This window comes from Ciona intestinalis, chromosome 7 (assembly GCF_000224145.3).
Source record: "Ciona intestinalis chromosome 7, KH, whole genome shotgun sequence".
Taxonomy (NCBI): Eukaryota; Metazoa; Chordata; class Ascidiacea; order Phlebobranchia; family Cionidae; genus Ciona; species Ciona intestinalis.
Genome location: NC_020172.2, coordinates 91,108 through 106,505, shown reverse-complemented (window position 1 = coordinate 106,505; position 15,398 = coordinate 91,108). Strand labels below are relative to the sequence as shown.

The 15,398-nt window shown below is 34.9% G+C and overlaps 4 protein-coding genes and 1 long non-coding RNA gene across 6 annotated transcripts in view; 1 reads left to right on the top strand and 4 right to left on the bottom strand.

Moving 5' to 3' along the window:
• The window catches only part of LOC100183500 (vacuolar protein sorting-associated protein 13D), a 46,156-nt gene extending 43,766 nt beyond the window's left edge, over positions 1–2,390 (bottom strand). The window contains exons 1-2 of the mRNA XM_018812571.2: positions 2,238–2,390; positions 821–950 (exon numbers count right to left, since the gene is read on the bottom strand). Of these exons, the coding sequence (XP_018668116.1) occupies positions 821–950; positions 2,238–2,334 (227 nt within the window). The 5' untranslated portion in view covers positions 2,335–2,390. The remainder of the gene's footprint in view (positions 1–820; positions 951–2,237) is intronic.
• LOC100177260 (probable arginine--tRNA ligase, mitochondrial) lies at positions 2,365–4,118 on the bottom strand. The gene has a single exon (XM_002126810.5). It carries the CDS (start codon positions 4,094–4,096, stop codon positions 2,504–2,506), a length of 1,593 nt encoding a protein of 530 aa, XP_002126846.2. The 5' UTR covers positions 4,097–4,118; the 3' UTR covers positions 2,365–2,503.
• A 3,184-nt stretch (positions 4,119–7,302) lies between these two features.
• On the top strand, positions 7,303–8,464 carry LOC100187496 (hydroxyacyl-coenzyme A dehydrogenase, mitochondrial-like). The gene has a single exon (XM_002126906.5). It carries the CDS (start codon positions 7,351–7,353, stop codon positions 8,278–8,280), a length of 930 nt encoding a protein of 309 aa, XP_002126942.1. The 5' UTR covers positions 7,303–7,350; the 3' UTR covers positions 8,281–8,464.
• Positions 8,465–8,759: 295 nt separating this feature from the next.
• LOC100185107 (major facilitator superfamily domain-containing protein 8-like) lies at positions 8,760–13,514 on the bottom strand. 2 transcript variants are annotated; one of them, XM_018812607.2, is made up of 10 exons: positions 13,340–13,514; positions 13,139–13,251; positions 12,275–12,460; positions 10,903–11,165; positions 10,646–10,838; positions 10,354–10,511; positions 10,158–10,299; positions 9,978–10,097; positions 9,559–9,689; positions 8,760–9,353 (listed from the first exon to the last, which is right to left on the bottom strand). In XM_018812607.2, the coding sequence occupies exons 2-10, from the start codon at positions 13,206–13,208 to the stop codon at positions 9,228–9,230; spliced, it is 1,389 nt and encodes a 462-aa protein (XP_018668152.1). In that variant the 5' UTR covers positions 13,209–13,251; positions 13,340–13,514; the 3' UTR covers positions 8,760–9,227. The 2 variants fall into 2 exon arrangements, with proteins under 2 accessions (XP_018668152.1, XP_026690743.1); XM_026834942.1 differs by having other exon boundaries at positions 13,312–13,402.
• Positions 13,515–14,719: 1,205 nt separating this feature from the next.
• LOC104265796 lies at positions 14,720–15,398 on the bottom strand. The gene is made up of 3 exons (XR_717286.3): positions 15,370–15,398; positions 15,177–15,315; positions 14,720–14,847 (listed from the first exon to the last, which is right to left on the bottom strand). It is a non-coding gene; the product is annotated as an uncharacterized LOC104265796 (long non-coding RNA).

The following is a 15,398-nucleotide window of genomic DNA, read 5'->3' as shown; positions in this document are numbered from 1 at the left end:
AACCAACGCAAATTGTTATATGATATTACAAAGTATCTTCCCGGTCGAGCTTGGACAGAAGCCAAAAAAAAAAACATCGTTCGTTGGCACCGCACGAGAACCAGAGTTTCATTACGTCACTTGTCACGAGAATAAATTCACAACGATTGCTTCGTTTGTTAGGTGTAGAATGTATGCTACCGCATGCGTCTTTCTTTATTTCCTACGCCCGCGCAGAGCGTAAAAATGTGACGCTCATACACGATGTTTCGATCTCGTGGTTCGTTGGGCAGTGGGCATTCCTTCCGATTGTTACGTAATGAAACGTCACAGTTAATAGTTATGTTGCAATAAGACGTGTGACGTAACAATCGCAAAATGTCAAATTGCAGCACGGCAATGTTTGTTACTCGAGCGACTTCGTTAGCTGATTATTACGAACACGCGACGAACATAAAACATTAGATCGCAGCTTTAACAACGGTTTCTATCGCACAGGCGCACGCACTAGACTGTGGTGTCGTGGTGATAGTCAGTAATACGCTTTATAACAAGATTTGGTAGCTTGGGTGACAGACGCACGTAAAACATAATACGTCCGGATTTTCAATAAAATTAAACGATCACCGTCCGGATTTACAACTTTTACAATCCTGAACAAGGGTACATAAATTTCCAACTGAAATATTTTATTGATCAAATTAATATCTTGCAACTGGGATTCACGAAACCTTTACATTCGCGCGGTGCCTAAGAACAATCGATACGGTGACATTATCACTGATAAAGGGGTATTTTTACAAATTATACATGTAACCCATTGACTCTTTGCTTGCCATACCTGTAGTTCTTATAACTTGGAATATTAAGGGAAATTTTGCCAATACAACCCCAAACAAGTTCAATACCAGGTAGCTCAAGTTCTTTTAAAGCATCTTGTCTCAATAAAAGATCTTCTAATTCAACATCACCTGAACCAATAAACATTGGTTAATATTTAAATCTAGTTAACAAGTGTATATTTGAATTTCAGTTAATGTTACACACTTTCAAACATGAATGCTGCCATGTAAATGATTCGGATTTAACAGGCAAACTGTATTATTGCTAAACCATACACTTGTACTGATTACGGTATGATCCGTATTAATATATTATAATTTAGAGGCAATATAATATATATGCCATAATATTGGTATATATATTATATTAATGATGTATAGGCCTTCTGTCTATTCTATCATTCATAACATATTTGTTTTTTATATATGTCTATAAATGTAACATGTTTTAGCCCTGCGTGGGGAAATAACAGTTGATAATTGATATAACACAGGTGTTCGGTCCCATCATCTTGCCTACTTAGGAGGTATCTTGTATGCAACTTTTTTGGTAATTACTGATTATATTAATGGGTACTATTGGCTGACAATTTAGACAACCCAATAGGAATCACTGGGTTAGAGCCATTGTCATTAAGTGTATTACTCAAGGACACAATGGTAGCAGCGACGAGCCTTGAACACATAGGCCATGGGTTTTGTAAAACCTTGGAGGTACAACATGTGACGTCATAATTGAAATAAGCGTCATCGTTTATCAGTATCAGCGTATTTTTACTACTCGTAATTTCGACATCCAAATTGTTACGAGAAACTTAATCATTCTGAGGTCATAATACGTCACATCAGTGGCGGATTTAGAGGGGGCTGTTTGGTTTTTGAACACCACCCTAAGAAATGTTATACATACTTTCGTTTACGTAGCTCTTAAAACAAATAACCTCGCTTGTCAGACTGTCAAAGTAACGATTGTTTGTAATTAATTTAAATCAAAACTGTGTGATTTAACAACTTACAATACGACGGCTTTTAATATATGTGACTGATTGGCGATTGTGCAAGTTGTTGCAATCATTATTTATAATATCGTATCATTCGTATCTACATTCATATGTAGCTTTGACTTCAAAATCAGGTTAATTATGTACACATAAAATTACATAAACTTTACAATCTAAGAACATTGTATCTGTACTTGGAAATAGTAACAACATATGTATACATATTCCTAAAATATATCTACAGCATTTTAGGCACCAAACCAAAAGTGGCAGGGTGGATAGGTCAACCCTGGAACTTCAGCAATGAAGTAAAAGTCACACCACATAATTTGCTCCAGGCCTGTGTTTACTCCTCTGCAGCCGTGCATTATATAGTGTGGCATGTTTGGTGGATTTTACGGTTAACCAATCTTACCTTGTAGTAAACCAATAGATAAATTAGCTGGGTTGAAATTCTGAACATATTTTCCGATATAGTGATTCAAAACTTGAGCAGCATATTTTTCCAACATTTTATATAAACTTAACCTACATCCATTATCTGGAAATTTAACAACTTTGTTGCCAACTGGCTGTATGCTGATAAATTCTTCCCACTTGTCACATAGACAAACAATAACAGCCTTTTACATACATTTGTTTTTTTAATAAAATTTGTTAAACAAAAAATGTAATATTAAATCACATTTTTTTCAGAGGAGTAATGCCCAAGAGTTGCATACCATTTGCCAAGTTAATTTTAGCACAGTGAAAACTAAATAATAATGTTTCTGCATCTTTTGATGATGCTCCCTTAATATTGCAACTCTTTAAACCTTTTGCTGTTAAGTGGCTTAAATGAAAAAGATACTTAAGAACGTAAGAAGGCTCTAAACTAACATAAGCGGCTTTCACCACTTCACTGTAGCATGAAAGATGTTGTATAATGTTTACCATGTCTTGATATTGTTCAAGCACATTTATGTCAATGCATGAGACTAAAGGAACACCACAGTTCTCCTCAAGACTACACAATCTACAGTGTGTATATTGGAGAAAGAGCCCGGTGAACCCTTTGGAAGATAATACTGCAGTCCAGCTAAATGCGTAACCTTTATGCAGCTTGGCTTTAAAATCATGACACAGTAACCCAGATAGAGCAAGCAATTTTACCACCTCGTTTTCGTTTTTTATGTCACGTTTTCTGGTGCCATGTTGTTGTCTGTCTGTTTTTAACTTTTCCATGGCTTCATCAAGTATGTCAGTAAAAAACACAACTTCACCCTTTCTTGTTTGCATTTTTGAAATTCTACCAAAAGTTTTGTGTACAAGCCGACCTTCGGACCTTCTTGCCCATTTATATCCCATTTTATCAAGGATCGCAAAGAGTTGTTGAAAATGAAACCTTTGATTTTCATCAGTTATATAAATTGACCGATCAAACTTATGAACATCATGTCTGTGAATTGCAGCTGCTACATCGCGTGAAAGATATACCGTCGTCCCGTTTGCCCTGGCAAGTGTTGCGGTGTGATTCGGTGTATTGTCCAACCAATCAGAATTACTTAAATCCATGCAAATTTTACCATTTACATTCGTAAGTAAAGATGCTTGTTGTAAATTGGAAATAATCCACTTTGCCTTATCCCTGTATTCTGATTCACCATTATATTCATCAAAACTTATGTTTATTTTATCATACAACTTACGATATTCTTTTAAGCTAACTTTTCGAATTAAGTCCCAAAATTCCATAACTTTTTTATCATTGTTTTCCATCTTTAAAAATATGGTGTTTGCTTCTTCTAGAACGTCTGGATTATTTTTAGATTCCGATGAAATTTTAACATATACATCAAACAAGTGAGTTAGTGGGTCTTTTCGTAATAAAGTATGACAACCATACTTTTGAAATCCAAGCGCAATAAGTGCAAATTGCAAACCCCAATCACCAAGGTAGTTGATTCGACATACTTCATGGCCAGCAGCTTTCAATATATTGCTGATAAAATTTCCAATTACTGTTGATCTATAATGACCAACGTGGAATGTTTTTGCAATGTTTGGTGAACTAAAGTCAATTACTATTTTCTGCTTTAACTGTTTATCAAAATAGGGAGAATGAAAACCATACCGTGATTTCAGCAAATATATATTCGCAAGTGTTTGTCCATGATCAATTAAATTCTGGTTTCCTGGGTGTACATGTAACTTACGCAATTTGACCGGAATACGGGTCCAACAATATTTCCTTAAGAAAAAAAACATTCTGCTATGTGCCATATTCATCAGCATGACACATGTTTACGTTTTAACGGCCATCATTCTGCCAAAATTAAAAGTAGATTCTGCCAAAATTAAAAAGAGAGCTGAGCACTAAAACACCAAAACGAGAGGGAAAATGACAGTGAGTTCAGAAATAGATAAAAGTATGAGTGTTTATGTACACTGTACAGGCTCTGCGGGTGCACGCTTACAAATTACCAAGTTTGTAACTTTGATGTCGTAATATATTCGTTCCGATTAATATATTTGTACCAGGCGCTGCGCCGAGACGCTACTGCGCAGTAGGTCGGAACCAGAGTCGTATAAACACCGAGTAGTCCAACTGCCGTCTATGTGTGTCCAAAATAGAGCAAAAGTGGTGACTTTGACAATGGGTTTATTAAACGAACTTGTTAAGTTTTGTTTGTGTTTTCCTTTTGTGGGAAGGTGTAAAACAGCTTCTATTTACCTTACCAAACATTTTTTTTTTAAATGTATAAATTTAGCCGCATTAAATGACTAAAATGTCGCAAATCAACCGCTTCTAATTCTAATTTTTGACTTTTTTGACACAGAAAACAAATAACACATGTTTTTTACATTTTTCAACCTTTAAATTTGTTTTTAGGCCCAAGTTTTTCTGTAATTTACCGAAAAACATACATTTTCCCTATACCTACTGTGTTATTTTGGACCCAAATTGCCGTTCAATTTGTGTTTTACGTAACAATGGGTTGGACTACTCTGTATTTCTATGGCTCTGGTCGGAACAAATCTAGTGAGCACCCGGTCCAAATATATTACGACCCTCCGTTGTAAAAGTTCCAGAAAGCGACGTTCACGTTAAAACTTTAGTTTTTAATTTAAAGTCAGCAGAACTGAATTGGTATGTTGTTTGTAGCCTAGAAAAAGTAAGTACCACTAACAAACTTATTTTATGCTATAGTTTAACCAGCAAATTTTACTTATAATTTACCGGGCTGGTGTCTGGACTAGACCAAGGGGATCCTAGAGTACAAAAATTATAGCGGCCACTTTCGATACCTTTGTAGCAATCCGACCTATATCCATGAAACGAGCAGGGCCGAACATTACGAGTCCAGAGCCATGAACCCATGTGACCTACATTCCTTGGGCAAAGTCCACATTCAGCATTGTACATTAAAGCAGGGCAATAACAATGGAAGAGAGAGAACATTCGGTAGATTCTGTGTGACGTCACATTCTTTTATTCGTAACGCCTTTTACCCGTCTTTGCATAAAGTCGCCTGCATGCTATGCTGACATTTATTCGATTTACTAAATATATCAAAGCCCATACTTGGATTAAGCTTCAATGAAAATCAAGGAAGGTCAGGAATTGCCTATTTTCTTCATGCTTATATCGCAGTGTTTTTTTACAAAACTAAAACTAGTTTTATGAGACAAAATCAAGCTGTACGAAATATTCAAGGTTGTTTTATGAAGCTATGAAACTATATTTAAATATTTTAAAACAGTAATCAGCTTTGACGGGCGTTTTAAAAAGTCGTGATAATACTGTCGAATAATTCTGTAACCTTATTTTCTTGCTTATCATTAAATGGGGGTCCGTAATGTCCTATCTTCCCCCACCCTACTATAATTTTGTTTAAAAAAGTGCGGGGATGGGTGTTAAATATAAAAAAAGTATGATCATATAACTTAGAATCATATGAATATTAAATTTTTAAATATTTTTGCGAAAATATAACTTACGCATACATCTTTGTAGGTCACTAGCATGTTATTCCTATCGAAAAAATAACTTCCAAAAAATAAGATAAATAAAGTAGTATTTTTCTCCGAAACTTTGTTCAGTCGGTACTTATTTATTAGAGCTCGCATTGTATTTGTTCCGACCGACTGCATATGCGCAGTAGCGCCTCGGCGCATGCGCAATAGCGCCCGGTACAAATATATCAATCGGAAAGAATATATCACGACACCGGGAAACGACAGTGATTTTATTGCGGTTTTTTATGTGTGGCTGATAATTTGGACAACTTAAGTGACTACTGGGTTGGAGCAATTGTCGTTAAGTGTTTTGCCAAGGACACATACGCCCACAAAGGTAGCAACGACGAGCCTTGAATCCATTCCTTCTTGGTAAGAGGCAGGCACGCTAACCAACTGTGCTGCACGGCGCCGTACAGATGTCAGACCAGGCTTTTTTACTTCTTTTTACGGACCCCGTTTAATGTTAAGCAAAAAATAATATTACAGAAATATTCGACTGTACTATCACGACTTCATAAAACGCGCATCAAAGCCGATATATATACCTAGGAATAATTATAAAGTTAAGTTAAGTCAAAAAGAAAAACTACATAAAACGCCCTGGATTCCATAAGACTACAATAGTAAACGGAAACGAATCGCGAAAGAAAGAGAGTGTATCCGGTCTTTCCTATAACGACATATACGCCACTGACAAGTGTGTATATTGCACTTTTGTATACCTTTCGTACTGGTGCACCCCATGCATAGGTACCATGAACAACGATGGAAGAAAACGGTACTTCAGTCACCTTGGTTATGCTAAATACGATTACGCAGCAATTTTTCTATACAAACGCATGCCTTTAAAAATGAGAGAGAGCGAGAGAGAAAGAGTGGGTATCATCAGAGGGAAATTTTGAAATCCACATTTTTGTAATTTGTTAGGGGTTAAGGGCATGGGGTTAAGGTTTTTAATAGCATAAAACAGCGCAAAAACAACGCTATAATGTCTCGTTACCTACTTAATCTATAACGATTGTGCCGTAACACACCGCAATTGTGACATATTGAATCGTTAACCTTACGCTAGTCAAGCGAATTACGATGACGCAGCATGTTTTCGCACATTTTCAAAGTTACTTTTCGACACGAACGATCGACTTTTTTGAAAAAATAATTAGACAGCAGGTATCAGTGAGGCCTATAAACATTTTGAAACCAAATTTTTAGGTGGCCACCATCTAATGGATTACCACCACGCGCAATCCGCACTCTTAAAGAAACCCAAATTATTGTTTTCCTCCTTCCACACTACACTAACAGTGAGCTTTTCTTCTTTTATCAGTTTTCTTTGTTCCTTATTTTAGTGCTGTTGCCGTCCATGTATTATATGCTATATACATGTTAAATATAGCATATAATAACAGTGGTCGTGTGTCGCCCCTTCACAGAAGGATAAATAATGTTTCATTAAATATTCTTGCCTTTGTAGATTTTTAATATAAGAAAGTTCTCTCTTTTTTTGACTTGAAAAACAAACAGAAATGCTCTCTCAACTATCTAAAGTTGTAAAATGTGGAATATCTTCAACATCAAGAAATGCCATTCAAAATGTGACCATAGTAGGGGGAGGTCAAATGGGTTCAGGAATTGCTCAAGTTGCTGCTACTACTGGTCACCAAGTCGTAGTAGTGGACCTTGATGAGAAAGTATTACAAAAATGCACCAGCACCATTGAATCAAGTTTACAACGTGTAGCAAAGAAGAAGTTTTCTGATGATGCTAGTGGAGGTCAATCGTATGTGTCAGATGCCATGAGCAGAATAACTACGTGTCAGGATCCAATTTCTGCATCAGGAAATGCTGATCTCATTGTTGAAGCAATTGTTGAAAATCTTGAAATTAAGCAAAAGTTATTTAAAAGCCTTGATGCTGCTGCTCCAGCACACACAATATTTGCCTCCAATACCTCATCTTTACAGATACGAGATATAGCGGTTGCAACAAATCGGCAAGATAAATTTGGGGGAGTTCATTTCTTTAATCCAGTCCCAATGATGAAGTTGGTGGAGATCGTAAAAGCCCCGGAGACGAGTGACGATACTTTTGAGAAACTTTTGGGCTGGGGAAAAGCACTTGGTAAAACAACCGTATCATGCAAAGACACCCCGGGTTTTATTGTCAATAGGTTGTTGGTTCCATATTTAATGGAAGCGGTTCGTTTGTATGAACGTGGTGAAGGTAGCAAGGAAGATATTGACGTTGCTATGAAACTTGGTGCAGGGCATCCAATGGGGCCGTTTCAGCTTTTAGATTATGTTGGTTTGGACACTTCAAAGTTTATTATGGATGGTTGGTCTGAAATCTATCCAAACAATCCTTTGTTTCAACCAAGTCCACTGCTAAATAAACTGGTAGAAGAGGGAAAACTAGGAAATAAAACTGGGGAAGGGTTTTATAGTTATAAAAAATAAACACGAGCTTTAGTAATTAATGAGTTTAGCCAATTATTAATTCTTTTTTTTTTTTTAGTGATTGACAGTCACGTCTATGATTCCGCATTCCTTGTTACTGCAAATGCGATGGTGCTGTATACTGTTTTGCTTGGTAATGCTATGGTTTGATTAAAAAATGAAATAAATGCAATTAGAAAACGAATGACGAAGTTATGATCTCATCTATGTAGGAAATATTTGTCTAGTAGGCAATAGTTTGCTCCAATATGCATCAGATTAGTGATTAGTCTCTGTTATACAATGTTACAGGATGGTTGTTGTACCACATGCCAGATAAGTTGCGAAGGTTTTCGCAGTGTTAATGCTTACTTGTAGTAAATAATTAACTTTTGTTAATCATTGTAATGATACGTTGACATACAATTCTAAATGTGCTGGTCACACATTGGAGACTTGGTATTTATACAAAACTCCTAAATGACCAAAACAATAATGGACCAGTTTTTAACAAAATGTATTTTAAAATTAATGCGGTGCTGGGAATCTATTTTAAAACTTTAATAGTGTAAGATATAAAATGTGTGAACTGTAAAATTATTGCACAAAAACAAAGTACCTATGCAATATTAAAACAAAGATAAAACAAGCCTAGATTTAACAATAAAGTGGGAGAGATCCGGACACTATATAAAGCAATGAGGTTGCATATCTACGAAATTATTATACTGCAGATTTTAATATTAAAATTTTAAGTAAACAACTGAACACATTAAAACATCAGTGGTACAGATAAATGTATGTATAATAATAATAAAAAGTGATTAGCAAGGTAGTTAAACATCACACTTATTGCATACACTGCCAAAATAACATATTAGAACAATTTTGTAAATTTAGCACAGTGCAATAATTGATTGACTTGTATCATAAAATGAGTAGTTAAATAATGAATCAGTTAGTCTACATCAAGCATGGGCATTGATGGAAGTATTGCGTAATAATGATGTTCTTTCATTTGGTTCAATTGAATCTTCAACCAAATCATTTAACTCTGGTACTTTCAACATTTTGTATGACGCAATGATCATAATCTGCGTAAAAGTGTATGTGTTAAACCCACTGTGATGTATGTTTAACTTCCATATTAGTCAACTATAATATATAAATATCCGTTCACACCCACTGATGAATTATAATTTCGGTCTCTTATCATACACTACATGTGGTGTATTTATAACTTTATGTTCAGCAAAATAATAATTTTGTTTGCATTTAATCTTTTCATTAACCACTTACTAATATCAAAGCGACAAGAGCAGCGTTCACTGCTGCTAACACAGGAAGGTTTTGAAACCAAGCAGCTGCCCATAGTGGGCCAAGAATTTGCCCTAGTCCCATCACTAAGAGTCGGATGCCTTGGTTTAATGCTGTAATATAAAAACAAGTTAAACAACAATATTCACTGTAATTCACGCTATTTATATCGTTTATTAAATATATAACACACTTGTAACAAGTATATAACAGTACAAAACAAATAAAGCTGTGTAGTGCAATTAAAAAGTAGAGAAAATATTTTATTACTAATATGGATTGTTTGACATTCCATAACTCGTATGTAAATAAATTTATTTCTAACCTTAATAACATTGTTTTCTGATGTACTCTACAATCTACATATACTGCAGTGTTAATCTACAACATTCTTTACAAACCTTGAGTTTTGTCACTTGTTACTTTAGAATACAATGCAGCTTGTGGGACCCACACAAATGGTAGTGCAGCAATCACAATAACACAATATACGCAAAACAATGCCAACACCCATGTTGATCCTAAAACATAAATAAAAAGCAAAATTAAGAAAGTTTACAAATAAAAGCATACAAACGAACCTTTTTCTGCATTGTCAGCAAAAATGATATAAATAAGAAATAATGAATCCATCACCACCATAACAATAAAGCCGCCAAGCAACATTTGTCTATCTTCTATCCATTGACTTATTTTTCCAAGAACCAAGAAACTTACAATTATCTAAAGCAGAAAAATATTTTAGTCAAGTGTATTACAAAAATCAAATAAACTTACAATAAACCCTGCTATACAAAAGAAAATACTGTTCGGTAGCTCTCCCCAGTTGAAAAGCTTTAAAGTGAGAGGAGTTAGCAAGGTTTCAATGCCAGTTTGTGTGAACATGACAGTGAATGTGATTGCCAAACAAACAACAACTTCTTCTTTCAATAAATCTGGTGTTATTTTAAAAATAAATCAATGTTAGTTGCTCGAGGCATAGACATATGATACACAAGACATGACTTTCAGTGGTACATTAAGTACAGTGTAATATAAATATTTAGTTTTACATGAATAAAGCACTCACCTCTCCACACAAACCTCCAAGATTGATAGGAGGTAAAGGAATTGCTCCTGGCATTAACAACAACATCTTTTACCAAGGATGCTTCATCATCAGTTGTTGTTTGACACTCACTCTCTGGTTTACTGAAGTTCAATTCCCGATAAAAAAATATCACCAAAATCTCATGAATAACCCAAAGCACAACCATGAATAACTGCCAGAGGAAATGATTTATTATAATCAGGTTCTATTAACATATTTGGTATGACTGGTTTTACCCCTGGTGAAGTATATTGGTTCACATGAAATGGTCCGATATAAAAATTAAATTTTCTGAGAAACACATTAAATGCAGGTCCAATGAGAAGACCAAGTTGTCTTAGTGACATCAATTGGGAAAAGACAGCTGTTCTGCGTTCTTTTGTTGTGTTTCTTGATATCATACCAAGTATTGATGAGCCTGATCCAGATCCAATACCAGCAATGAGTCGGCTACCCAATACCATGTAAGGAGACTTTGCAACAAAGTACAAAAAGTTACCTACAAAGAATTTGTAGTTTTTATCTAGGCCCGAAAATAACAGTTATTATATCTTAGGTGTACAATTTCATACACCTTGTGTCTGCCGATAACACCAAACATGTATTTAACTGTGTGGAGAAACGTGCATGCTCATTAGGTATCTTTGCACCGTACTTCTCAATGCATTACAAATTATCATTCGGCGGGAATTGTTGGTGTCTGTTCAGCCGAATAGGCTGGAACCGCCGGTGTTCATGTGTGGCGTATTATATATATATATGTCACAAAAAACAACAACCTATGGCAACTGTTTAGAACAGGGGTTCTTATACTTTTTGAAGCACGCCCCCAATAAAGATCCTAACAAAACTTGGGCCCCTTCTTGTTAAATTATCACAGTGGTGTTCAATTAATTTCTGCTATGATCCACCACACCCAAACCTGACAACATAGTTATCTACTATATAATAAACACATTGGACATGCTTTAAAATGCGTTTATTGCGATCAACGCAAAAGTGAAATAAAATAACTGTTCGGTTTTTAGTTTTCGTCGTAGTTTAGCCTTAGATTTGCTATGTTTTCCTCAGCCAAGCAGCATGTTTGTTACAAAATAGTAGTTCACACGTGGATTCATTACATCATAATAGCGATTGTTTGACCTGGCAATTAATTACGACATAATAGCAATTCACATGTTGATATTTGCGTCATAATAGGGATTGACACCTTATCATTTAGCATTTGTAGGAGGTTTAAAAACAGGCTTGAATGTTTGTTTTAGTTAACCTTTTACCTGCGTTGTATTTTAGCTTTCATGTGCGTTGTGTTTTACTCTTTTTTTAAGACTACATTAGATAAAGCACACAAAAAATTAAAAAGGTCAAGACCTGCCAGTTAATCATCACTGTTATAACACTTTATCTTATTTTTGTTTTTCGCGCCACGTTTCCGAGTCTTACACGCCCCCCAGTTTAAGAACCACTGGTTTAGAACTTTAGCCCCACCCCCAAATAATGGCTACTATTTTATTGAAAAATAAATGATTTATGTTGGTTGTTGTTTTAGGACATTGTAGGACTCCTAATTATTCTGTAATGTATATACACAAAAAACAAGCACTGCACCTCCAATTTCAAATAGATTACTGAACAACACAGCAGCTTTGGTGGATCCTGTCCTATCAGTAAACCTTCCGTATATAGGTGCAGATATAAGACCAGTGAGACTAAATGAGGCCATCACGAAACCAAGAAAAGATTGGTTTGCATTTAAATCCTTGAGATATAAATTCAAGGTGGGTAAAATGACGGCTGTAAATAAAAATATGGAAAACAATTTAAAACCCGACTCTATATAATATTCACCTGTAGCTTTTTGACCGGTAAATAAATATCGTGCCAGAAAATAAACAGCACAATAATATATAAAAGATACTAGTCACAAAAGGTAATAATATAGCTGTTAACCGATACAATTTTTGGTCTTCAAATGTTTTTTTAGTTTCACTGATAACCATTGTATTAAAAAGTCGGCCTATGTGTCGAACATTAACTTTGAAAACACGGTATTACCGTATTTTTAAACCAATATAAAGTAAACAAAAGTTAAATTATTACATTATAATTCATCAGAGGGCGTATTCCTATGTTTAGTATTATCACATTACAGATTAGGCAAGTTGGTGATTCGGGTTTTAACCAAACACTGAGAAATAAAGTTAAGTAGTGCTGTATGTTACTTAACATATGTTACATAAAATATCTCTATTGTGACGTAATAAACCTTTGACCTAACAAAAGGCTGGTGAATTACGGTGACGCAGCAAATTTTGTTCATTTTAAAAGTTAATTTTCGACACACACGTCCGACTTTCTTTTAAATTATAAAAAGTGTATGTCGGTAAGACGTAAGGAACATTTTGATCCAAAATTTTAAAGGAACATTAGCTATAGTAACACTGTTACAAAAAAGCATCTTAATTTTCTTACCATATTCGACTCCGCTTAGTAAGTAATATAAACATATAACGCCATACGACGTTGCTGATGCGCAGTCCATGCGAAATATCCCACTGTGATCAATAGCACTTCGCCTTTTATACCTACATACACATAGAAATTATATCCTTTAGTCTTAGAACTTACCATACACGCTAACATACTTAGTAACCACGCTTACGCAACACGTACCGGTGACGGTGAGTGGTTTGATTAGTGATGATTGTTGTATTTATTCGGCGAGTGACAATCCCTTTTTTTCATGTTCTCTCTCTCCCAAGTAACTTCTTTCTTTTTCCAAACACAATCCTTTCAGGGAGGCATAAGGGCTATTAACAAAAAAACAATGTTTGTTCATAAAAATGCTGAAATGGGATAAAAATGTATAATCAAAGTTTCAAAAAACGAAGAATAAAATTTATTCAAAATACAAAGAAAACAATTGGCAATACAAGAGATCACACAGATATCTAATGCATGAGATCGATCAAAAACAAATCAAAAGTAACCAACACAGCAGGTTTCGGTCGCCATTGGTGACTGTGGAGCAGTAGATAAAATGAATTTAATTGGTGTATTATAACTCATTAAACTTAAGACGTATAACGATTGAAAGTTCGGTAAAGAATATGTGTAAATACGCTTTGTACAACTCCTGTACCATGTGTTGACATGTAAACTTACACTAGTTAACCTTGTCGTCGCCTAAAGACGTTTGTTTTTGTGAATTTGGATAAACCGTAATCACGCAGTATTATAGATAATGTTAGAAGTTAATATTATTCATACTGTGGCGGCTGCATAATGATTTATTGCGAGTGGTAAACTAAAAGAGCGAAGAAACGAAAGACGCGGTGTTTATACCGAAGTTAACGATAAGAAAAAGGCCCTCGTCTACGCTTCGATGCACACACGCTAATTGTGCGGTTTTAAATCTGAAAATTCAGTCTAAAAATTATAAATATATATTACGATTTGATTTCAATCAAGAAGTTAAGGAAAAATGCTAGAATTGAGAATTAGAATAAGTGCGGCAAAAATCGCCCTATCAGCAACAACAACAACAAAGCCAAGAACAACTGTTCGACGAAAAAGGATCTATATGACCACTACCGTGCTCAATAATGTCAGAGCTTTATTGCTACTTCCTTCGAAAAACATCATTAAAACAGTGTTTGTGATGTAAAAGCCATTCTGACTTCTTTGTCAAAGTGTATTTGGTTGTCTGTATAAAGTATGTGGTATGATACCCAAACTTTTATGTTTGAATAAACTTCTGTTTTGTGCAGATTAACATGTGGCTTTACTGTTCTGTATATTTTGCTTTTGTTAATAATTTATTGTTGCAGTACCTACTACCAATAAATTAAACAAATAAAACCATTCATTTGACACATGTCATACTTGTTAAAAGCATACGACCAAAACTTAGCACATTTTTGTGGAACTCAGCTAGCAGAAACACAAATATGTTTTAGTATGTGTATGAGAAGATCAGCATTGTCTGAATTAATAGCAACAACCTATCTAAAGTATGTCAGGACATAAATAACAGTGGAATTTATATAGGTATATGTTTTGCTGGTGTTTAATTTATTAAAATTGTACGAGTGTGTTGTGTGCAGCTTATACACGTTTGGGTAATTACTCTTGTGCAAGTTGAGACGAGGTTAAAAACTCTTCAGATAGCATGTCTGAAACTAAAAATAAATTTGCTTATTAGTGATTTAAACAATCATAATGAATAAATAAATGTAACTGTTACCAAGTATATACTTCGTGGGTAATAGTTTTATTTTTAATTTTTTAAATGAGTGCCAATTAGCCCAACCCATTAGTGACAACAGGGTTGAAAAAATTGTTTGTTATGTGTCTTGCCCAATGACACACACGCGCATAATGGTAGCAGCGACAAGCCTTGAACCCGTATGTTAAAGTTAATTACGCTGTTAGCTTTTACATATAAATAAGAAGAATTACTTTTAATACACGGTTAAAAGAATGTTTCCTTTTTGTATCTAAAACTTACTTTCGTTCATTTGTGGCATTTTCTGTTGGTTATAACCGCGACGACGAGTACGACGACGAGACCAAAAAAACGCACTAGTAGTTTCAGTGAGGACGAGAAGTCCGATGAGAAGCAAAAGTAGAAGTGCTGACTTGTTCATCTGCAATAAAACATGATTACTACCAGCCATACAAAGAGCAAATCAGTTACTCACGTTATTTCTTTTGAAGAACTGATGAAATA